The 26,060-nt window shown below is 38.4% G+C and overlaps 1 protein-coding gene and 1 non-coding gene across 2 annotated transcripts; one reads left to right on the top strand and one right to left on the bottom strand.

The window, feature by feature from the left end:
- Positions 1 to 7,915: 7,915 nt before the first annotated feature.
- On the top strand, positions 7,916 to 20,196 carry PRP-VII (prolactin-related protein VII). The gene is given in 5 exon segments (NM_001012286.1): positions 7,916 to 8,016; positions 14,361 to 14,542; positions 16,726 to 16,833; positions 19,039 to 19,218; positions 19,851 to 20,196. Coding segments are annotated over 5 exon segments (717 nt in total). The 5' UTR covers positions 7,916 to 7,961; the 3' UTR covers positions 20,043 to 20,196.
- LOC112443928 (U6 spliceosomal RNA) lies at positions 12,269 to 12,377 on the bottom strand. Its single transcript, XR_003032329.1, has one exon. It is a non-coding gene; the product is annotated as a U6 spliceosomal RNA (small nuclear RNA).
- Positions 20,197 to 26,060: the final 5,864 nt, after the last annotated feature.

The raw sequence follows: 26,060 nt of genomic DNA, 5'->3' as shown, positions 1-26,060 counted from the left end.
CTTCTAAGGGATTCCTGCCTGCAGTAGTAGATATAATGGTCATCTGAGTTCAATTCCCACATTCCAGTCCATTTTAGTTTGCTGATTCCTAGAATGTCAACGTTCACTCTTGCCATCTCCTGTTTGACCACTTCCAATTTGCCTTGATTCATGGACCTAACATTCCAGGTTCATATGCAATATTGCTTCTTACAGCATCGGACCTTGCTTCTATCACCAGGCACATCCACAACTGGGTATTGTTTTTGCTTTGGGTCCATCCATTCATTCTTACTGGAGTTATTTTTTCACTGATCTCCACTAAAGGTATCTAAAGTGCTAATCCACATTATATCTGTTTCTCAATTTATATTCTTCCTTAAAATGCTATTTCTTTAATAAAGTGTAGCTAATTTGCATTCCAAAAATGTGAGGTGGATAAAAGTTTGTCACTCTTGTATTCTAAGTGTACAAGATTATCACAGGTACAGGCAATTAATAAGCAGATTGCCCTACACCCAGAGTCCTTGGGGACCTATCACTAGCAGTAAAGGGATAGTTGAGATTTCAGCTCAGTTACAAATAGAATTAGGCAGAGAATATTTATACACCTGTTCCCATTTTCTCCATTTTCTTTTGAAATTGAGAACATACTTGAGTCACTCTGAAGTGATATTATTGACTTGCATAACATTTTTTTTTTTTTGCTCTGCAATGTGAATGTACATTTTTCAAATATCAAGCCTTTGATCTGAGCTGCTCCACCAGAACACTCTATAGAGGCTGAAAACCATTTCTATATAAGGGTTTGCTATGCTGAGGGGAAGACTACTCTAGCTTGAAAGAGGTTGGAAATATCCCATCAGAAAGCTCTTTTCAGTCCTCCTCAGCCTAAACACTTTACTGAGAAGGGTCAAAGTCACCAACTGCTATAACAAAACCCAAATTACACAATGCTTCCACAAGGAAGCTAAGCTAAGTGGAAACTCAGAGGTCACCAACTGGACTCCTTAATGCAGCAAGGGTCAAACAGTAAAAATGCCCTTAAAAAGCAACAGGTACATTTTCTTAAATCCTGACTTTTACAAGTTGTCCAATAAGTTTAAAAGACTAGACTCTTAGGTATCATTATAGAAACTAAATTGAACTATTCAAGAAGGAGGGAGTGGTAACAATAGCGGTGTGGTCAGTCCAAGCTTTGAACTCTCAAAGCAACCAGTCTGCAAACTATAAAGCACCAGATGGTTTTATAAACCTGAAGGTCCATAAATCTTTCCTTACAGTTTAAAAAAAAATTGTTTTCTTTGTGGGATTGAGGAAAATGTTTGCCATTGACTATCTGAGCCCCCCAAACCCTAATAGCTTTTTAAGTTTTCCTGCTCTATATGCAGGAGACAAGCAGAACAGAGGCCAAGAGAGTAAGCTCAGAGCACAGTGTCATCTGGCAGCTGTCTCGCTGGGGAGAGAAGGCTGAGCTTCTATTTCTCAGCCTTGACTGTCTCACTGTAGTCATCACAACTTAATGAAGTTCTAAGATTTTAAACATTCATGGACTGAGTTTACAGATTCCTCCTTCAAATGGAAAAGTAATATATGTTTCTGATTTTCAATTACAACTCCAAATCTCCAGTTTTTAAATCATATTCAGCAGTGGCCAGAAAGAGGGAATGATGGGGGAAAGACTTCCCTGATTTTGTTATTAGTCACTAATTTGTGTCTGATTCTTTTGCAACCCCTTGGACCATAACCAACCAGGCTCCTCTGTCCATGGGATTTCCCTGGCATGAATACGGAATGGGTTGCCATTTCCTTGTCCAGGGGATCTTCACCACTCAGGAAATCGAACCTGGGTCTCCTGCATTGGCAGGTGGGTTCTTTACTGCTGAACCAGCGGTGTAACTGTAATTTGTAATGGAGTCAACTTTATCCCTACAACTTTTAATGTGTGTGTTTGAGCTACCCATTTCCCACATCTTACCGGGTAGAACATGCAGGAAGAGTACAGAAAATTGAAGGGAAAGAGGGGCAGACCAAAGAGCCATTGGTAGACAGAATGCAAATTGGCTCATTTCACTTGTCAAGGTCTGTGTACACACCTGTGTGTGGAGCATCTGTATGCCAACTTTGTCAGGATGGGATTCAATCAGGCAAGAGTCTGCAAAAAATATGAGGCTTTGATTTTGCTACAAAAATTAGCGAATCAGAAAAGGGCAACTGTTCTTGGCAGACCCATCTATCTTACATAGTTTGGCCATTGAAATACATAAGCATCCCATTATTTCATGTTCTTACATCCACTTCCGGCTCTATTCAACCCTTCATTACACATCACCTTAACTTCCTTCCTTGCTTCCCAGATTTCTTTCTTCCTTATGTGCATGAAACCCTTGTCTCCTTGTTTATCACAATGAGACTAAGACCAGCATGGATATAAACATTGCTTTGTAAATTATGAACTTTGAAACAATTTCAATCATGATTATTTATTCATATGCCAAAATGTAGAAAATATAGAGTGGAAAGGAAGACATGAGAAATGCTAAATGCTGAAGATGGCTTACCCTTAGAAAATTATGCTTAAGATCATTTAATAATCACACCAAAGTTTATTAGGAATTATTAGCCTAGAGAGGTTTCAAATTCCATGGAAAATGGAAAACAAAACATGGAATGACTTCAAGCTTCAAGGTATATATAATAGGAAATTTCAACAATCTGGGTTGTTGAGTCCTGGGGTGGGTCATTAAAGGAGACTGTGGACTGACTTCCCAGGAATTGTATAAGGAGCAGAATGGTCACCCTCAGATGTGGTTCCCACTCTGTAATCAAGCAAAAGGATGAGAGAAATCAAGTCACCCCAATCCTATTTTCCAGTTCTAAAATTTGATCAAAGCATTAATTTTTAAAGAATGGCATTGAAACATATAAAATATCATGTATGAAACAAAAAAAAAAAAAAGGAGAGATAAAAACTCTTATGCAAAGTCCCTATAACTTTATTTTTTAAATTTAATTTTATTTAACTTTACAATATTGTATTGATTTTGCCATATATCACAATGAATCTGCCACAGGTATACATGTGTTCCCCATCCTGAACCCTCCTCCCTCCTCCCTCCCCATACCATCCCTCTGGGTTGTCCCAGTGCACCAGCCCCAAGCATCCAGTATCGTGCATTGAACCTGGACTGGCTATGGTCCCTATAACTTTAATACAAACACCCACATTTTAAAATGTAAAACTTCCTACAGAATGGAAAAGTAGTTGAAAATTCCAGCTATTATGGTAACAAATAATAAAAGTATCTTTCCAAATGCAATGCATGGACATTTTAACAGCAGCCATTTCAGATGAGACTTTTGTTTATAAGACATCCCCAGAGGTTCAAAAATCAGAGGTGGTGATAGCAAAACAAGAGCAAGTTTCTCAGTTTTAGCGTGTAGCCCCACAAAGGCTTTATGATCTGAAGTGTCCAGAAGAAAATATATATATTTCAGTCCCATGAAAAATGTCAAACCTTTCAGTGACTGGTCATCATAACACACTCAGAGACCTTCCACACTAAAGTTAATGACATCTTTGTTAGAAGATCGTTCAGCTAACCTTTATGTATATCTGTATGAATATATTGATATCTTTGTATTTATATTTGTTGAACATTTTTAAGATAATGAAAGAGGAACGTTAAAATTCTCTTTTGATTTGAAGGTTTTGTGTGGGATTTTCAGGTTTTTTATTCACATTTTACTCTGAAAAGAAGAGATTTAGGGCAACAAGATAAGCCTAAAGTTTTATATATATATACATATATATATATATATATATATCACATTGCATTGTTTTAATCTCTTCACCTGCTGACAGATACTTAGATTGTTCCCATAATAGGTTGTTTCTAGGCTACTGTGAATATTGATGCAATGAACATGGGAGTATGGATTTCCTTTGAGATAATTATTTCATTTCCTTTGAATACATATGCAGAAATGAATATATATCCAGAAGTGGGATTAATGGCCGCATAACCGTTCCTTGTGAAATTTCATGAGATACTTACAGAAGGTATTTCATGGAAGTTGCACCAATATGCATTCCTACCAATAATCCATTAAGACCTCCATTTTCTACACATCCTCAACCACACTTACTTCTTACTTTTTGGTAAAAGCCATTTAAACAGGAATGAGGTGGTGTATGTTGTACTTTTGATTTCACTTCCCTGATAGTGATGTTGAGCATCTTGTGATATACTCCTTGGGCATTTTGTATGTCTTATTTGGGGGGAAAATTGTCTATTCTTAAAAAATAGCATGAATTTGTAAATTGTATTTGCATATATAAAACTCAGTTACCTATCCATACACCAAAACAAATTACAGAAATAAAAATAATTCCATTTACAATTGCATCAAAAAATAAAATACTTAGAAATATATTTAAGCAAGGTGTTGAAAGATCTATGTATGAAAACATTCAAGACACTTATGAAAGAAATGTATAAAGACACAAAAGGAAACATATTTCATATTTATTAACAGGAAGAATTAATATTGTTAATACATCTGTACTACCCAAAGCTATCTACTCATTCATTGCAGTAACTTTCAAAATTCCAAGGCATTTTTCACAAAACAGAAAAGAAAATTCTACAACTTGTATAAAACTGTTGTTGTTTTTCAGTTGCCAGGTCATGTCTGACTCTTTGTGACTCCACAGACTGCAACACGCCAGACTTCCCTGTCCCTTACCATCTCCTAGAATTTGCCCAAGTTCATGCCCATTGAATTGGTGATGCTATTCAACGATCTCATCCTCTGTCACCCTCTTTTTCTTCTGCCTTCAATCTTTCCCAGCATCAGGGTCTTTTCCAATGAGTCAGCTATTCACATTAGTCGGCCAAAATATTGGAGCTTCAGCTTCAGCATCAGTCCTTCTGAAGAGTAAATGGGGTTGATTTCCTTTAAGATTGACTGGTTTGATCTCCTTGGTGCACAGGGACTCTCAAGAGTCTTCTACAGCACCACAGTTCAAAAACATCAGTTCTTCAGCACTCTGCCTTCTTTATTGTCTGTCCAGCTCTTACATGTGTACATGACTACTGGAAAGAGCATAGCCTTGACTATACAGACCTCTGTCGGCAAAGTGATGTCTTTGCTTTTAACACACTGTCTAGGTTTGTCAGAGCTTTCCTGCCAAGAAGCAATCGTCTTCGAATTTCGTGGCTGCAGTCACCATCCACAGTGATTTTAGAGCCCAGGAAGAGGAAATCTGTCACTGCTTCCACCTTTCCCCCTTCTATTTGCCATGTAAATGATGGGACCAGATACAATGATCTTAGCTTTTTTGATATTGAGTTTTAAGCCAGCTTTTTCACTCTCTTTCACCCTCATCAAGAGGCTCTTTAGTTCCTCTTCACTTTCTGCCATTAGAGTGCTATCATTCACACATCTGAGGTTGCTGACATTTCTCCCAGCAATGTTGATTCCAGCTTTTAGGACTCATCCAGTCCAGCATTTTGCATGACATGCGCTGCTTATAAGTTAAATCAGCAGGGTGACAATATTCAGCCTTCATGAACTCCTTCACTAATTTTGAACCAGTTTATTTTTCCTTGTCTGCCTCTAACTGTTGCTTTTTGAACTGCATACAGCTTTCTCAGAAGACAGGTAAGGTTGTTCTGGTATTCCCATATCCATAAAAATTTTCCAAGTTGTTGAGATCCACAGTTTGGTGAGGTCAATGGAGCAGATGTTTTTCTGGAATTCCCTTACTTTCTCTATGTTCCAGCAACTGTTGGCAATTTGACCTCTGGTTCCTCTGACTTTTCTAAACGCAGCTTGAACATCTGGAAGTTCTAGGTTCACATAATGCTGAAGCCTAGCCTGGAGGAATGGAGCATAACCTTACTAGCATGGGAGATGAATTCAACTATTCAGTGGCTTGAACATTCTTTAGTACTGTGCTTCTTGGGAATTGGGATGAGGATTGACGTTTTCCAGTCCTCTGGCCCCTGCTGGCTTTTCCAAATTTTCTAACATATTGAGCGGAGCACTTTAACAACATCATCTTTTAGGATTTTGAATAGCTTTGCTGGCATTCTATCACCTCCACTAGCTTTATGGGCAGCTGTGCCTCTTAAGAACCACTTGACTTCACATTCCAGATTGTCTGGCTCTGAGTGAGAAACTACACCATTGTGATTATCTGGGTCATTAAGATATTTTTTTGTATAGTTGTTCTGTGTCCTTTTCCCATCTCTTCTTGGTCTATTCTGCTGTATTAAATCACAAAACACCAAAGAGTGAAAGTGATCTTGGGAACGAAGAACAAATTTTGAGACTAGGGTTTCTGATTTCAAATTGTATTAGAAAGCTATAGTAATCAAAACAGAATGATTGGCTTCTGGCACAAAAACAGACATATTGATAAACAAAACAGAACAGAGAAGCTAGAAAGAAATCACAACCATATATTGTCAGTTAGCTTATGAAAAAGGAGCCAAGAATATCCAGTGGGGAAAGGACAAGCTTTTCAAAATGGCACTGGGAAAACTGGATAGTCTTTTGAAAAAATGAAACTGTGCCCCTGTCTTTTACCATACACAAAAATCAACTAAAAAGGGATTAAAAATTTGAACATAAGACTTAAAGCGATTAAACCCCCAGAAGAAGACATTGAGGTAATCTTGCCATCGGTTTTTGCAACGAGTTTTTGGGTTTCACACCAGAAGCAAAGGCAACAACTGCAAAAACAAAGTAGTGGGACCATCTCCAACTCCAAACAAAGGAATGTCAACAAAATCAAATGGCAACTTACAGATTGACAGAAGACATTCTAAATCATATATTTGATAAGGGTTAACATCCAAAAATACATGAGACATTCAACTCAAGGGCAAAAAACCCCCAAATAATCCAAATTTTTAATGGAGCATAATAAAAGTAAGAGTTTCAATAAATCTGAAGATTAGACTATAGATGAGAGACACAGCAAGGTTTTCCTTCTAGAAAAACAAAAGCCTGTGCCTTCCTGGGATTACTTTCTTCATCTCCACTCACTTGTTTGACAATTACAGTTCAATGTGTATATTCTTCAGTCAATAGCAATCACCCCACAGTGAGCTATAGTATGTACTAAGAAGACCCCCACTGGGGAAAAAACAAACTAATATTTGCATACTTAAGAATGAGGCATATCAAAAGGAAGGTAATTTCCAGAGTTTACCACTCCATTGTTTTCTATGTTTCATTTCAAAATTGAGCCACCTAGTAAGGAAAATGACCTCAATCATACATAGATAGAAAATCAGTTTTAAATGGGAGAATTAATGGATTATAATTTCAGGGTAATTTATTACTACTGTTGTAACTGTAGTCCTTTTGGTTCTCTACAGCATCAGGATAATAATTAATTATAAATATTAATAGCAACATAGGGACACATACTACTAAAGTTATAGTGAATAGAGAAAAACATAGAATATATAAGGCAAGAAGTCAAAGTATGGGAAGTCAGCGATGGCAGTAACGAAAAGTGCAGTTTTGCCTTGAGATGAAGGAAGGTTCTCAAAGTTTCTTGAAATACCAAGAATGAGCCAGATGTGAGGAATTAGCTTAATTTGGAAACCAGAAACTCTACCAGAAGAAATTTAAGTTCATGAAAACATTACGATGCTAAAACCCAAAATTTAGATGGAGAATAGGGTTGGGTCGAGTATATAGACATTCAAAGTTCTCCATTGATTAGTGCATCAGGCACTCAAGGACCACCCTCACTGAAGTCTTTCTCTATTGCTCAACCTGCAGGTACCAGCATGGAGAAAGAGATAGCTCTACTCCACAGGCAGTGGAACCCTACTGTTATGTCCTCAAGGTTTTCTTTAAGAAGCATTCCTTGTAGCAGATTTCCTCCATCCCATCCCATTGGGCTGACTCCCTATGGTCAACAGGCGTCCTCACCCTGGGGTCATTCCACAATCCCCATGGCTCCAGCTCCCAGCTTCCATGCACACCAGTGGACTTACAACCCTGTCCGAGGTATGAAAGGCTGCAGCATGGCTTGTCTATGTGGTTCTCACTCCATTGAGACTGTCACAGAGTAGTGAGTTCACTCCCCAACTGCTTCAAATGCCTCCCCTGTCCCAGTGGATGGCCATGGATGCGGGGATCTCTCCCCTGCACTTCAGCTCCCTCTCCCCCAGGTGCAGGCTGGTCCCACTTGCTCTCCTCCTTCTTTCCCCTTCCTCCTTGTCCCTTCTTTTCTTTGTCCTACCAAGTTCTGTGTGGATCCGGATGTTCCTTCTCAGTAGTCAGGGAGTCCTGCCAGGATTCACCTGGTCTTCTGTGAGAACTGCTGCATCTTTAGACATTCTTGATGCATCAGTGGAGAGAGGTGTACCCCACTTCCACCTACCCCTCCGTCATCTTGTCCACCCCCATTTGTGCATGGATTAGAAATGAGACGCCTTTTCTATTAAGTAACACTGTCATCACCACACATGTTTAACTTTTGCTTTTTGAGGAGAACACAGGTAAGTTCCACTCTCTTCAGTTCAGTCAGTCATTCAGTGGTGTCTGACTCTTTGTGACCCCAGGGACTGTGGCAGCACAGGCTTCCCTGTCTATAATCAACTCCCAGAGCTTGTTCAATCTCATGATTAGATCTCATGATTAGATCATGAAGCTCAAACTTAGATCCTCAGACATTAATTTTTTATACATGAAAATATTTAACCTTTAAAAATATCTCCCTATTTGTCCTACCCTCCAGTCTTTGGCAATCATTTTTCTACTCTGAGTTCCATCTTTTGTTTTTTTTTGGAACTCCTTATACTTGAGGCCTATGGTATTTGTCTTTCTCTGACTTAGTTCACTTAACATAATGCCCTCCAGTTTCATCCATGTTGCCACAAATAGAAGGATTTCTTTCTTTTTCTAATGGCTAAATAATATTTACCTATATTTGTCACATCACATTGTTTTAATCCATTCACCTGTTGAAAGATTGTTGTTTCTATAACAAGGCTACTGTGAATAATGCTGCAATGAACATGGGAATAGATCTCTCTTTGAGACAATGATTTCATTTTCTTTGACTATATATCCAGAAGTGGGATAATGCATCACATAACAGTTCTTTTAAATTTCTTGACGAACCTCCACAGTAGGTTTCCAAGGGAGTTGCATCGGTATCCATCCCTACCAACAGTGCATAAGCACTCCTTTTTCTCCACATCCTCAATAACATTTGTCATTTTTTACATTTTTGGTACTAGCCTTTCAAACGGGTATGTGGTGATATCTCTTGTGCTTTTGATCTGCATTTTGTTTGATTATTAGTGATGCTGAGTATCTTGTCATATACCTCTTGATCATCTATGTAGCATACATTATGTTTACTGTATTCCAATATACGAAACTCAGTTGTCTACCTATATATCAACAACAAACTATTACAAAATGGAATAAAGAAAACAATCCCATTTACTATTGCACCAAAAAAATATAAAACACTTAGAAATAAACTTAAGCAAGGTGTTGAAAGATTTTATACAAAACCTTTAAGACATGGTAAGAGAAGTTTAAAAAGAATTAAAGATACATGAAGCTAGGTTTTCAATTCAATGTGTTTCTTGAGGTAGCATTTGTATTGCTATAAACTTCCCTCTTAGAACTGCTTTTGTTGCATCCTCTAGGTTTTAGATCATCGTGTTTTCATTGTTCTTTGTTTCTATGAATGTTGATATCCCTTATTTCTTCAGTAACCTGCTCACTATTTAGAAATGTGTTGTTTAATCACCATGTATTTGTGTTTGTTAATGTGTTTTTTTCTCCTATAATTGATATCTAGTCTCATAGTCTTGGGGTCAGAGAAAATGCTTGAAATAATTTCAATTTCCTTAAATTTACTGAGGTTTGATTCTGACCCAAGATGAAGATAATGTTCTATGTGCACTTGAGAAGAAAGTCTATCCTTCTGCATTTGGATGGAATGTGCAGAAGATATCAGTTAGGTCTGTTTGCTCTAATATTTCCTTTTAAGCTTATGTTTCCTTATTAATTTTCTGTTCTGTTGACCTGTCCATTGGTGTAGGTGTGGTGTCAACATGCCTACCATTATTGTGTTACGGTCAATTTCCCCTTTTGTGTCAGTTAGTGTTTACCTTATGTATTGAGGTGCTCTTATGTTGGGTAGATAAATAGTTAAAATTGTTATGTCTTTTTCTTGGACTGATCCTTTGATCACTTGGTAGTGTCCTTCTTTATCTCTTATAATAGTTTTGATTTTAAGGTTTATTTTTTCTGATATGAGAATTGCCAATCCGGCTTTCTTTTTTTTCCCATTTGCATGGAATATCTTTTTCCATCCTCTCACTTTCAGTCTGTATGTGTCTCTAGGACTGAAGTGGGTCTCTTGTAGACAGCATATATATGGGCCTTGTTTTTGTATCCATTCAGCCAATCTATGCGTTTTTGTAAGAATGGCAGAAGATAATAGCAAATAAAACAACTGATAAAAGATTGCTTTCCAAAATACAAGCAGCTCAAACAACTCAGTCATCAAAAGCAAAGGCAAGAACTGCAAAAATAAACCAGTGAGACCACATCAAACTCAAAACCTTCTGCATAGTAAAAGAAGCCATCAGTAAAATGAAATGACAACCTATGGAATGAAAAAAAAATATTTGCAAATCACATATTTGGTAAGGACTTCGTATCCAAGTATATATAAGAGACTTATAAAACTCAGTATGAAAATAAATCAAACACCCCAAATTATTAAATGAGCAAAGGAAGAGTAAGTGTTTTGAAAAATCTGAAGAGTAGACTGTGGATGACAGACACTGTAAGTTTTTCCTTCCAAAACAGAAGCCTGTGTCTTCCTGGCATTGCTTTCTTTATCTCCAATCACCTGTTTGGTGACTGCACTTCACAATATACATCCTTCACTCAGTAGCAATCATCCTACCCTGAACTATATTTGCTAAGAATACCCTACTAACTATAAAAAACTAATAATTACATACTTAATCTTGAGGCTTCTAAAATCCAAGGTGATTTTCAGAATTTTCCACTCCACTGTTTCCTACATTCTATTTCAAAATTGAAACACCTAGTATGGAAAAATGAGTAGGGGACCTCAGTAATACATGCATAGAAAGTCATTTAAAACTGGCAGCATTACTGGATTATAATTTTGGGGAATGTATTATTCCTAATACTATTGTAATTTTATTCCCTTTACTTCTCATGTACACTAGGTTGATATTTATTTAAAATAGTAAAAAAAAAAATAGTAATTCCAACATAGAGATACATAGTACTCAAGTTACAGTAGATTGAGAAAGACAAGCTTATGAGGCAGGAAGTGAAATCACAGAAAATTAGCAATGGTAACAAAACAAGGGGAGTATTGCCTAGAAAGAAAGCCAGAGTTCTCTAATTGTTTGGAGACAACACGAACAAGCTAGATGTGAGCCAACCAGCTTAAACTGTGTACCAGAAACCGCACCAGAAGGAAAATGAAGTTCATAAAATATGCTGATGCTAAACGCCAACATTCAGACAGTAAGAGAATAGGGTAGGGTTTATGTAAATGCTGAAAACTACTCAGAGAGATAGACATGGAAGCAAATACACTAATGAGCATCAGAAAGATCAAAGCACAAAAGGGTCTGAAAAATAAATCGTAAAGAGACTTGGTAGTCTGATCAAAAAAATAAGAGAATCAAATTAGAAGACCAAAGTATAAAGACTTCTGCACATGTTAGACCCAGAGAATGCTCAGGAGAGAAATTTTCGGCCTTAGTGACCAGCGAACAGAAGCCTCCAGCATCAGGAACAAAAACCCTGGGCAGGACTCACGACTGTGCGCTTCTGGGAACAGCCTCAGTTTCAAAGTTTGGGCACTATACCACCTAAAAGCGAAGGCAGACAAGGATTATAGCTTGCTATGACACTGAATCACAGACAGTAGTGTTTGTTAGTTTATTTTTCTCATGCAACTATAAAAAGTTAAAGAATCACTAACCAATGATAATTGACACCATCAGTTTCCAGTCAGATCCTCTTTAGTCATATAATGGATATCTGAACCTGTTATATGATCCCCAATAACAGTTTTAATAATTAAATTTATTGACATTTAAGTGAAGCGTAATTGCTTTACAATACTATACTGCCTTTGGCCAAACATCAGCATGAATCAGCCATAGGTATACCTATGTCCCCCCGCTCTTGAACCTCCTTCCCACCTTCCTTCCCGTCCCACCCCTCGAAGTTGTTACAGAAAAATATGGAAGGCTTCACAAATTTGTGTGTCATCCTTGGGCAGGGGCCATGCTAATCTTCTCAGTATTATTCCAACTATTTAATATATGTGCTACCAAAGCAAACACATGAATAACCTTTTAATAGAAAAAAAATCATATAGTTAGTCATCTACCAATAAATGATCAATTACATTAGGAATTAGGGTATTCTTCTATATTTACCACCTCTAATAAAATTGAATTTTATAAGGTCCAAAGTTCCAAGAAGGAATTAAGCACACATTTATGCATAGCATATGTATACATGCACAGATATAGATGCACACAAATATGTCTATGTTATACAAGCTATTATTCTCCTTGCCTGTCACAATAAGCTCTTTAGTTGATGAGAGATATATTACTAAATTTCTCCAAATTATATGTCTTCTTTTTGAGAACCACTTCTTTTATTTTCATCACCTAATTTTAACTAACCATTTTATTCTTAGATACCATGCCCATTTATACTAACTAAGAGCAGAGAAAACCTAGTAAATGCTAATATCTTATCCTTAATTAAATTACCAGTCTTTGGTAAATTGGAAAAAGAATCATGTTCAGATCTCATTCAGGAGGATAAAATCTCTATTTTATCAGTTCTCTTGTCCAAACTCAATTCTTGCTCACTTCAGTCTTAAATTCTGCTTTCTTACAAAGGACAGACAGGAAAAGTAATACTAAAATCATGCTTGCAAGAGTCTATTTTTTTATGCTTCTGTTGGTCAAAGGTAGGGCCAGGAATAATTTCTGAAATATTACATACATCATGGAAGCATGAAGGTCTAGTTCTACTGTTAAAGAGGAGATGTTTGGAGAGGATTCAAAAACTAAGCCCCATGGGTTGTCAGGATGTACTCCTGACCAGACAGATAAATTTTGTCCCTAAAGAGTCAAAGTCAGGGAAAGGCAGGCCTTGTTTGCAGAGCCGATGATGTTGTCTTGGGTGCTGACCAGGTAATATTCTTGTACTACCATTTGGAGATTTATTTGCTATTTTCTCGAAGAAACAAGTGTAAAGAGAGGATTAAAGATGAATAAAAGTAGAAGAGCTGTGAAGGTGCCTAGAAGAGAGGCTAGCCAGGAGAACCAGGCCCCCACACTGATAATTGCCAAAGACTTTAACAGTGAGTGTTTCATAGACAGAGCAGAACAAGTGGATAAAACCAATGTTCTAGGGTCACTGCTGTTTTGCAGTCAAAGGCAAAATATTTTTCTCTTTAAGCAGAGTCATCGAGCTCCGGAAGTGGTCCTGGTTACACACATGCAGACCGGGAGCCACAGGCATGTGTGATGTGACATCAGGAGGTGGACAGATGAGTGTATTGGTGCCCAGTGACCTGCATCTGCTAATAATGGGACCTGGGGAAAATTACTTGCCCTCTCCAAGTCATTGCCTCTTCATTACCATAACTTGATGATCATAGTGAAGATTAAGTCTATCTCACAGGGTTCCTGTGAAACACAAATTTTAAGATGTTTTAAAGCTCTTGGGAAAGTATCACCTTGGGTTACTAAGGTGAGCGAGCAGATCCAAGGTACAGTATCCTTTTTCTCTTAGTATTCTCTCTGTACTCAATAGTAGTGATCAGTCAGTCATGTGTTTACTCTTACCCCAGTGTGATGGTAAACCATACAGATCAACTAACTTTTCTTGTCATTTCAGTGTCTAAAATGCAAGCATTACTCAATGTAGAGTGAAAAACTTACAAACTCCTACAGGTCCTCGCTGCACAGAGTCTGCAGAGTCAGAACATTAAACTGTCTTAAAAAAAAATGGCCTAAAAACTCTGGCTCAGAATTAAGTGCCAAATGTTTGCAGAGCACAGAAGTACTTCTGGGAGCAATACAAAATTACAGGGAGTAACCTACTTCTCCAACTCTCTATCTGTGCAATATCATCATCCTTTTAAATTGACTCAGAAATCACTCCTTCTTCCCCAACCCAGCTACTACAGCACCAACTCCTGCTCAGAGCAACAGGGAGAGAAGTCTTCCCTCCACGGGATGGATCTGATAATCTTAGGTGACTACATCATCTCAGAATGGCTCATATTTTTAATTAAACAGGGTCCTGCCTGCTCCTGCTGCTGGTCATGTCAAATCTGCTACTGTGCCAAGGCAACTCATGCCTGTGCTCCCGTCCTGCCGTGATTGACATCCCCCTGGAATCCCTAACAGTACTGTTACTCAATGCCTCCAGGCTGTCCCACAACATCCTTAAGCATTCCAGAACAATGTTCCATGAGTTTGTAAGTACTGTGTGGTGGTGGTGGTTTAGTTGCTAAGTCGTGTCTGACTCTTGAGACCCCACGGACTGTAGCCTGCCAGGCTCACAGATGGAACCCTCGCATAAGTGACTGAGCTATACTGTCCTTTCAACAAGAAGGCTGCATCAGCCAAACTTCAAATAACACAGTGTCTAGGTCAAAGAAGCCATCAGCTCATAAGATGTGGACTACAAAGAAAGGATCAGTTTTGGGAAATCTCAAAGATTCCTAAGAGGTGCAATAACTTTTTCAATTTCCTTTCATTCATTTTCTTTTGTAAATTTCCAAAATAAATGATTTTGTATTTGTCAGCGAAGAATGCCATAAAAGAATAGAATAGACTCAGTGGAATAAACAACAGAAATTTATTTCCTTACAGTTCTGGGGTCTAGAAGTCCCAGATCAGGGTGCCAGCAAGGTGAGGTTCTGGTAAGAACTCTTTCCTCTCAGGCTGGATTCTCCGTGTGTCCTCACACAGGGTGGTGGGTGGGGAAGAGAGAGAGAGGAAAAGACACAGAGACACAGAGGTAATTCTCTGGTGTTTTGCTTCATGAAGACACTAAATCTATTGAATCAGTGTTCCACCCTACGGGCTGATTTAACCTTAATGGGCTTCCTGGTGGCTCAGATGGTAAAGAATCTGCCCGCAATGTGAGAGACCTGGGTTCTATCCCTGGGTCTGGATGATTCCCTGGAGAAGTGAACTGCAAGCCACTCCAGTAATCTTGCCTGAGAAATCCCATGGACAGAGAAGTCTGGTGGGCTACAGTCCATTTCAAAACACAGCACTTTGGCAGTTAGGTGTCTAACACATGAACTTGAAGAACATACATTCAGTCCACAGTACTACCTGACACAAAGCACTTTTAGGTGGGACTGGGGAGAAGGAAGCATGTTGATTTTCTGGTCCTGCAGTGTCTCTCTGGGCTTTCTTCTCCAGGCTCAGAGTAAATAGCCAATAACTGAGAAGTGCTCTGCAGTGAACTGGGAAGATGGAACATGTTAAACAAAGCTGAATCCCGGTCACAAAAATGAATACTGGTAGTTTTTTTAATGCTACAAATTATTGTTTTAAGATTTGAAGTGAATAGCTTTAGAGCTACAGTAGAAGGAGAGTTTACAATTGGAAACAATTATTCTCTTTCTGAAGAAGGTACTTGAAAATTGTGTGTTGATTCTTTTAGTCAATCAAGGAGCACACAGTAGAGCAGACAGCTAATAAAAGGCGGTGTTAAAGGTTTCTATTAAATTCACGTAGTTCTTTTTACTCACTAGTTTTTGCTTCATACTCCATTTTGACTGTCCATTTTTTTCCCAAATCTTCCAAGTAATCTCTTTAAATGTTCATAACTTTCGCTAAAGATTACTTTTTCTCTATCAATGTGTTAGCTAGATTTTTCTACTCTTATTATTCTCAGTCCATTGCTTAGTATTTCCTATAACTTTATGCCATGTTTTTCTGCAGTACCATTTTCTCACCATAAATAGCATTGTATTCTGCACCTGGGATGAACACTAAGCTTTTTGGTGTGCGGATCAGAGATAAGTCATAGTCATAACCTTATAACTCCTTGCAAGGGAATATATTTGCTCTAACCCACACTAAACAAGAGACTAAATGGTTAAATATAGGTGCATGCATGCATTCTAAGTCACATCAGTTGTGTCCAACTCTTTGCAATCCTACTGACTGTAATCCAACAGGCTCCTCTGTTCATGGGATTTGCCAGGCAAGAATACTGGAGTAGGCTGCTGTACCCTCTTGCAAGGGATGCTCCTCACCTAGGGATCAAACCTGAGTCTTCTTATATCTCCTGCATTGGCAGGAATGTTCTTTACCACTACTGTCACCTGGGAAGCACCAAGTATTGGTACAAAAGTGCTATATTTGGTTCAAATACTAAAAACAAAACAAAACAAAAAAAAAACAGATAAAAAAAAAGAGAAGGGAAAAGGTTGAACTTAGAAAAGTTACATGTAAAATCATTTCTATAGAGACAATGTATAGAAAAAAAAATAGAAAAAGTAGGAAAAAGATGACTTTCAAATTTTGTGATGCCCGCTAGTTAGAAAAATTACACGACTATCAAACATGTTAATGTTCTGGTAATGGGTTCATCTACCGAATGCCCAACAACCCTAACTAATTGCCTGATCACTTTCAGGATATAAAATATGCCCAGGGCAAACTGTACTATATCAATGCCATCAAGAGCTGCCACACCAATTCCCTCCAAACTCCCGAAGAACCAGAAAAAGTCCTAGAGACGAACGTGAGTCTTTCACCTGGGTTTTTCACTGGATCAAATGAGACAGTATGTAGCTTACCAGGCTTCAGATTATTAGAGGGAATGGTAACTGTACATGCAGAAAAAGGTGGAGGAACCATAAGCAATTGAAGAGAAATTATATTATGCACTTGATGAAGCATGAGTGAAATCAAGGGATGACTAAAGATCTGTAATAGCAAATAAATAACAGATCCATAAATTGTCCATGCAGACAACTTTAGTTCAACCAATGCATTAGACACAGGATTGCAGCTATTATACTGTACGAAAACAAGAAATTAATGGGAACTTCCATGTGTAAAATATAAGATTGCAAAATTCATGAATATGTAAGAAACACACCCCAGTTTTGAGTACTCCCTGTTACTAGTGACTCCTATGTGGGAGTCCTATACTGCACCACCCGAGCCACCGCATCTGCCTTTCAAGGCTCTCCTGATTCTGCTTCTACTTCTCTAACACCTCCTTCACTCGTCATTCTCAATGACTCGTCTGTCACCTTTTATTCTTAATTTGTAAGTCTCTCCCACAGTGGCCTATAAAACATTGCTTTCCTTCTCATGGCCACAACACTTGTCTCTTTTCTGATGGCAACACAGTTTACATATCAAGCCTCAATCATTTATGGCAACTCCAAATTTTCACCATTATATTCTCTCCTTTCTGATTTCCTGCATTATCCTTCCTCCTAACATTATTTAAAATATTTTCACATGCATCCCCCCTTATAATACTATCTTCTCTCTCTACAACTTTCTTAATGATACCAGCATTCTTTTCCTCTGTTAAGCTCATCCTATTCAGTTCTCTGTTCTTTACCAGACATGTGTACCCCAATGTTCATCGCAGCACTGTTTATAATAGCCAGGACATGGAAGCAACCTAGATGCCCATCAGCAGATGAATGGATAAGAAAGCTGTGTTACATATACACAATGTAGTATTACTCAGCCATTAAAAAGAATACATTTGAATCAGTTTTAATGAGATGGATAAAACTGGAACCTATTATATAGAGTGAAGTAAGCCAGAAAGAAAAACACCAATACAGTATACTAATGCATATATATGGAATTTAGAAAGACGGTAACAATAACCCTGTGTACGAGACAGCAAAAGAGACACTGATGTATAGATAAGTCTTATGGACTCTGTGGGAGAGGGAGAGGGTGGGGAGATTTGGGAGAATAGCATTGAAACATGTATAATATCATGTATGAAACGAGTCACCAGTCCAGGTTCGATGCACGATACTGGATGCTTGGGGCTGGTGCACTGGGACGACCCAGAAGGAGGGTAGGGGAGGGAGGAGGGAGGAGGGTTCAGGATGGGGAACACAGGTATACCTGTGGCGGATTCATTTTGATATTTGGCAAAACTAATACAATATTGTAAAGTTTAAAAATAAAATAAAATTAAAAAAAAAAACAGTTCATGGCTGTAAAGAAATCAAGCATTAACTAGAGATATTCAGTCTCTGGGATTTTCAGGCTCAATTCTGCTAGTAGTAGTGAACTAGGGGGGACCCTCCACTGTGAATCCCACTGATGCTGTTACTAAAGACAACGCTGTGCCATTTTCTGCCCGGAGACATGTCAACAAAACAGACTGTTCTGATGTCAGCAGGGGGCTCGTGTTGGGATCAACTGAGGAGAGAAAGCCTGTTTAGGAAAATCATGTCTTTTCATTGTCCCTTTGTTGTAATATCATAAAACAATCTCCAATCAAACATCAATACGAAGGACTCATCTGATTCATTAATACGAATGAATCACTGGGTGACAATGATGTGGCCACAGGTGGAATCCCTCTTTCCTGGGTCAGGCACTGCAGCACATACTGACTTGCGTAAATGCTTAGATTCTCTCACGGAAATATACAAACGTAAAAGAACTCACTGAGTGGTGGTAGAATTTCGAGGAAAAAATAAAATTTTTTATGTTATAAATTAGAATGCATCAGAAGAATTAGTTCTTAAAATAATCTAAATTTTTAATAATTCAGCAAAGTGTGAACTAATAGCTTGCATTTTATAATTTTGCAACTTTTACTACCTTCAAAAATCTCTGCATGCACATAGGAATAACCAAAATTTTTTCAGTTCAGCAGCTCTAAGCAAAGATCACATGTTACCAAAACCACTGAATTATGATTATTTTAATGAGACCATTTCTTCTGGTTGGTTAGATTAAAGACCTTAGTAAGTGGATACTCATGTTACTGTACTCCTGGAATAGACCTCTGTATCATCTAGTCACAGACCTGCGGAGTATGAAAGAAGTCTCAGATTCTATTCAATCAAATGCCAGAGAGAGTGTGAAAAATCTACTAGAACTTCAAGCACTCATAGAGAGGCAATTCTGCCAGGTGAGCATCCTGCAGAGGGCTTTCTTGCTTTGCTCATGAATGAAAGAGGTCACCGCTGTAATGCGTAATGTGTTTGGAATTATCTCATTTTGTAAGAAAAAGATTCATGACTTCTATATTCTAGACTGCTACTACATAAAGCAAGAGCCTTAGTTATTCATAGTGATAGATTCTACTGTAAAGGAATCAGAATTTCACTGCAGTTTTTGACATGTGTAGCCTTCCCTGCATTGCACACAATTCCACCAAAAGCTTCACTCTTCCTGGGCACAGGTGGTTGAAATATTTTCAAGAGTAAGAGAACTAGAGAACAGAATTTCCAAGATCAGCATTTTCTTCAAAGTAACCCAGGACATCTGCTATTGAAGTTCCACTTGTCTTCTTTCTCTGTTCTCATCAAATCAAAGGATAAGAGTGGGAAGGAAGAAAAGAGCAAGTTAAAACTAATCTTGAGTTATGTTTCTACATTTTAGATTCCTAATTTTTTTTTCATAGGCTGGCTTCAAAATCCATATATAGAGATTTTTATATATGTATGTCTTCCCCAAATCTTAATTTGATAATTAGAAGCAAAAAAAAATAAGCAAATCTTAATAAAACACATAAGAAGTCATTATCTTTTGGGTATTCAGATTATTTTTCCAGTAAGGCGGAAGATGTTGAAGGCTCGCATTTACTGGTGTGGACTCCCATCCCTGGAGTCCAGCGATGAAGATGTGCGTCATTCTGAATTTTATAAGCTGTTCAAGTGCCTGTATAGGGATTCACGTAAAGTTGACATGTACACCACGATCCTGGGATGCCGACTCAGCAACTCGTGCTAAATCCACATCCATCCCATCCAGCTCTGAGGTGGTCATAATGATCTAACCCATAGCAAGCTTGTTTGAAATTTATAGCTTTTTAATGTATGCTATGTAAAATGGGTCTCCTCCTAAAAAAAATAAACACAGACTCTGCAGAGATGTCAAAATCTAAGAGGGCAATTTCTTAACATTTCTTATCTTCATTTAATTGAAAATCAAAAGAAAATCCACCCCTACAATTGAGAGAATGAAGTGCCTATTAAAATTAGTCACAAATAGCAGAACCTGGCATTACAAAGAAGATCATTAAGATACTACTTAAGAATCACAGCCAACTATTCTGGTCAAGTTATTAGAATCAAAGAATTAGACAATTGTTCATGGTTCTGGTCATGCTACCAAGAAGACTGAATTCTCAAGATTCTTTATGAAAGCCAGCCACGAACTGTCACCCATCACAGTCTTACATCAGATAATATAAGTGCTTCGCACCTTTGTATAAATAGCATGAGGTTTACTGAACTGTGTAAAGATTGTTAGGATGCTGTCTTTGTCCTTCTGCATTGCTATAACACAGGCTTAAAAACAATGGAAATGGATTTCCACAGTGGGGTAATGCAGGGTCCTTTCTGGTCACACACTACTTACTGTATCCTCACACGGCGGGAGAGCTCAGGAGCTCCGTGTGTCTCATATATAAAAGCACTCATCTCATTGAAGAGGCTCCATCCTTATAACTCCATCACCTCACAAAGGCACCACCTAGGGTTACCATAACCATGAGAATCAGGATTTCATCATATGAAATTTCTGGGGGCACAAAGGCTGAGACCATAGTAGATACAAAGGTGAACTGGCTCATCCTCCTGCACTGGCTGTCGTCACCCACACTCCACTGATCCTCATTTCCTCCATCACCTTGCAGCCATTCCATACATTCTATCACTCTGGGTTTCACAAGTCCAGGTCATTCAAGTGTCAGCTCCATCTCATATTCAGCCTATTCAGTGTCTCCCTCTTCCCTGCTGAGGCCCAGGGGACCTACCAGGAAATGCAGATGTGTCCATTTCTGCAAGGTCCCTTCTCTCTCCCTCTCTGGATCTTCATTCCTTGGACCATGTTGGATCAGAGTAGATGGTAATGAGATGGGAAAGTTCTGACATCACTGACTTACATGGTGCTGTTGTAGCCTTCTCTTGGTCCAGATGGACTGATCTGAAATTCCCCCTGACTGACAAGTGTTTCCCTTGAGGGGTGATTTTCCAGGTGAATCACCAGGTGAATTCCCTGGTGATTTTCCAGGACATTCACAAGTTGAGGATCCCCAACATCATCAGATCAGATCAGATCAGTCGCTCAGTCGTGTCCGACTCTTTGAGAGCCCATGAATCGCAGCACGCCAGGCCTCCCTGTCCATCACCAACTCCCGGAGTTCACTCAGACTCACGTCCATCAAGTCAGTGATGCCATCCAGCCATCTCATCCTCTGTCGTCCCCTTCTCCTCCTGCCTCCAATCCCTCCCAGCATCAGAGTCTTTCCCCAACATCATAGTTTACTTTAATCAGGGGAAATGTTGTGGAACCCACAGCTCCCCACCTACTGTAGTCACCAGAGCCTCTCTTTTCCCTCACTCTGCAAGCACCATCTGGAGAATATTAAGCAGCCCACAGTCAGCTGCTTACTAGCTGACCCACAGGAAACCCATGTATCATAAACACTCTGAACAATTGAATGGCAGATATACTGGTGTGCATCTGTCTACCTCCTGGGGATTCTGGACAATTGTCCAACTGGTCACATAGACACTGAGTAGATCAGAACGCTGGATTTAAAAGCACATTTATCTGAGAAGTGAGATACCATTCTCTCTTCCTTTTAGAGTAACTATCCTTGTCATTAATTATTTGGCCTTACAAACATGCCTTAGTAGGTCCCAGAATTATAAAATCCTCCAAATAGACTGAATCTCTACTGAGACTGGATTAGGGTTGCTCAGCTTGTTCAATAGCCTCCAAACAAACTGGGATGAGGGCCAATCTCTTGACTGGCTGTCCTAAGAAGTCAGCAATGTTTCTGGGCCGGTTTTGTACCATCTTTAGGGCTTCAGCAGTAATTCCTAGTAAACAGAAAATGGGAAATCAAAAGGTAGAAGGGAAAGGGGGATGAATAAGAGAGAAGGAAGAGAAAGACGGAAGGAAAAGCAGCAAAGAGAAAGTGTCAAGGACTCGCAAGAAGGAAATTGTAACTATTTCTAGTGACAGATGTTCACCAGATCTATTGCGGTGATCATTTTGCAATATATATCAAATAATTACATTGTACACCTGAAACCAAAATAGCATTATATGTCAATATGATCTATGTATAATGATACCTGAAAGTGAAATAGCATATTTGTCAATGTGACCTATGTATAATGATCATATAATCATTATGTTATATACATAACACATATGCATACCTTCAGTTAAGTTCAGTCACCAGGCTCCCCTGTCCTCCACCATCTCCTGGAGCTTGCTCAAACTCATGTCCATCAAGTCAGTGATACGATCCAACCATCTCATCCTATCTGCCTTCTCCTTCTCCTCCTGCCATCCACCTTTCCCAGCATCAGGGTCTTTTCCAATGAGTCAATTCTTTGCATCAGGTGGAAAAAATTATTGGAGCTTCAGCTTCAGTATCAGCCCTTTCAATGAATATTCAGGGCTCATTTCCTTTAGTATTGACTGGTGTGATCTCCTTGCAGTCCAGGGGACTCTAAAAAGTCTTCTCCAACACCGCAGTTGAAAAGCATCAGTTCCTCAGTGCTCAGTGTTCCTCAGTGCTCAGTTTCCTTATGGTCCAGCTCTCACATCCATACTGACTGCTGGAAAAACCATAGCTTTGACTAGATGGAATTTTATTATATATATAAACATATATGTACACACAGCTATGTAAGGAAAAGTTTTGGAAAGAAATATAATTCTATTTTGGATGAAGAAAACAAATCAACTTGTACATATTTTTTTTGCAAATGTGCACTTTAGCTATCGTGTTAGGTCTAAAACTTTATATTCAAATGTAGGTTATGTTTATGCTGATGAAACAGAAACATGACTTAACCTTGTAACATTAGCTGCAGAACAGCTTATTTACAATAGCTAATCAAAACCACAAAATTTTGAAACCTATAGGCCTGCCCAGTACTCTGCTATTTGTCATTTAACCAAGTGATCATTGACTTAATTCCTCTTGACTCAGAAACTCTTATAGGTGCTTCGTTTACATCAATAAACTAAGCAGGCAGACACTTATTCTCATGGAACTGATATTACAGCCTGGGGAAGAGAGATAATCTGCAATAAACATGAATCCAAGTACATTATATGGTATGTTAACAGGTGATCTGTACTATGGGAAAAGAACTAGTAAAGCAGAGGATGGGGATTAGAAAATAAAGGTGAAGAAAGGGAAGTGATTTAAAGAAAAACAACCTAGACCACACTGAGGGGACCAAACATTCTCTCTTGCATTCAAGATTCAAGTTTTCCCCTGCCCAGGCAGGTCTCTTGGTCTTCGACCCAACTTCAGAAATGTTTCCGTCTCTGAGGCTGTATGCAAACTCATGCAAACATGAATGTTCTGAACATTCTGCCTCTCTTCAGTTGAAAGGTTTCATAAAAAATTGTTGGTAAACTCTCCCAAATTAAGTAACATTTTATGCAGCAAATTTTGATAATTTTCTGTTTCCTGAAGAACTAATCTCCAACTTATTTTCCATTTTTCAACACACTGTCAGTGACCTAATTATATTATGTAAAAATATTATATATGCATTGCTATTCTAATATATTATGACATTTTAAAAATATACACAAAATATAAACTAAATGACAGTGAGATAAAAATAAATAGAAATGGAAATAGTAACAGTTTCTTCCCCAGGGGATGAGGATACTCATTTTTATGGCCACTGGACTAATGGATTCTGAATGTACACACATAATTATACCAGTTGTTTAACTATAATAATAATGTAATTTCTTTTATATATAGCTTCAATCAAAGTTCTCAGAATACCAAAGGGGCCAAGAATAAAATTATATGTAAATAACTCTCTTCATATGCATATATAAAATTTTGAGTTCAATTAAGTAATCATCTTAAGTTCTATTGTTATTCCGCCAATTCATCTACTGGTAAGTAATCCAAACTCTACAATAGATTTGTTTTTTCAGGGTTTAAATCTCAAATCATAATAAAAGCAGAGCAATGGCCTTGAAAAAAAAGGCCTAGTGAAAAAGTTGGCTTCAAGCTCAACATTCGGAAAACTAAAATCATGGCATCTGGTCCTATTACTTCATGGCAAATAGATGGGGAAACAGTGGAAACAGTGGCTGACTTTATTTTTCTGAGCTCCAAAATCACTGCAGATGTTGACTGAAGCTGAAAATTAAAAGATGCTTACTCCTTGGAAGGAAAGTTATGACCAACCTAGACAGCATATTAAAAAACAGAGACATTACTTTGTCAAAAAGGTCCATCTAGTCAAGGCTATGGTTTTTCCAGTGGTCATGTATGGATGTGAGAGTTGGACTGTGAAGAAGGCTGAGCACCGAAGAATTGATGCTTTTGAACTGTGGTGTTGGGGAAGACTCTTGAGAATCCCTTGGACTGCAAGGAGATCCAACCAGTCCATCCTAAAGGAGATCAGTCCTTGGTGTTTATTGGAAGGACTGATGTTGAAGCTGAACTCCACTACTTTGGCCACCTAAAGCAAAGAGCTGACTCATTTGAAAAGACCTTGATGCTGGGAAAAATTGAGGGCAGGAGGAGAAGGGGACGACAGAGGATGAGATGGTTGGATGGCATCACGGACTCAATGGACATGGGTTTTGGTGGACTCTGAGATTTGGTGATGGACAGGGAGGCCTAGCGTGCTGCAGTTCATGGGGTCGAAAAGAGTCAGACACGACTGAGCAACTGAACCGAACTGAACTGAAATGGTCTAGAATAAATAAAATGTCGTATGGATATCATTATATATATATATATATATATATATATATATATATATGCATTTGTAAAGAAAATGAATGAAAAAATACAGACTTACCATTTGCTGAACCAGAAAGTGTACTCTCTCAGAGCTGAATATACATATAATCTAGAAAAAATACTTTTTCCACTTCTATGACTTCTAAAGAAAGGGACTCATGACTTTCATCTCCAGCCTACTGTGGATTCCTTTCCACAGTTCTGCTCAACTTCCCTTCATGAAATCTCTTCCCTAGGTTATAAAACACACTTTGGGCTTCTGGTTCAGACAAGATAAACTTGATCTTTTGTGCCCACTCCTCTATTTATTCTGCAAATAAGAAGAGACCACTAAAGGGACCTTTTATAGCTGGCAAAAAGAAGGTGAACTAGATCAAGGACTGAAGAATGGAAGAGCAACACAGCAGCACCTAAGAGAAGACAAGCCAGGCCCAGCATTCCTACCTCCAATCTAGCCTCAGAAGGCAGCCTGAGTAGGGCTGTTCCTCCCAAGGAATAAATGTGAAGGAACACCAGATGGTGGTTTAGTTGCCAGGCTGTGCGTGACTCTTGGTGACCCCATGGACTGTAGCCCACCAGGTTCCTATGTCAATGGAATGAATTCTCCAGGCAAGAATACAGATTCCCATATCCTCCTCCAGGAGATCTTCCCAACCCAGGGATTGAAACCAGGTCTTCGCAAGGCAAGTGGATTCCTTACTGTCTGAGCCACCAGGAAAGCCCAAGAAATTTAATAATGGCATGGATATTTGGAAATTAAAAGTATAAAAACATTTGTTAATATTAAAGTAGACTTTAGAGCAAAGAAAATATCTAAGGACAAAGGAATACAAGGACATTACATAAGGAAATAACAGTCAATCCAGCAGGAATACATAATAATCCTGAATATGTATATATCAAACAACATAATCTCAAAATACTTGAAGCAAAAATAGGTACACCATATGAATACTCCTATAAACTTTAATGAGATTGAAACTGTGACATAAAAC

Source organism: Bos taurus, chromosome 23 (genome assembly GCF_002263795.3).
Source record: "Bos taurus isolate L1 Dominette 01449 registration number 42190680 breed Hereford chromosome 23, ARS-UCD2.0, whole genome shotgun sequence".
Lineage (NCBI taxonomy): Eukaryota > Metazoa > Chordata > Mammalia > Artiodactyla > Bovidae > Bos > Bos taurus.
The sequence above is the reverse complement of the archived record's forward strand: the minus strand, read 5'-3'. Positions and strand labels throughout refer to the sequence as shown.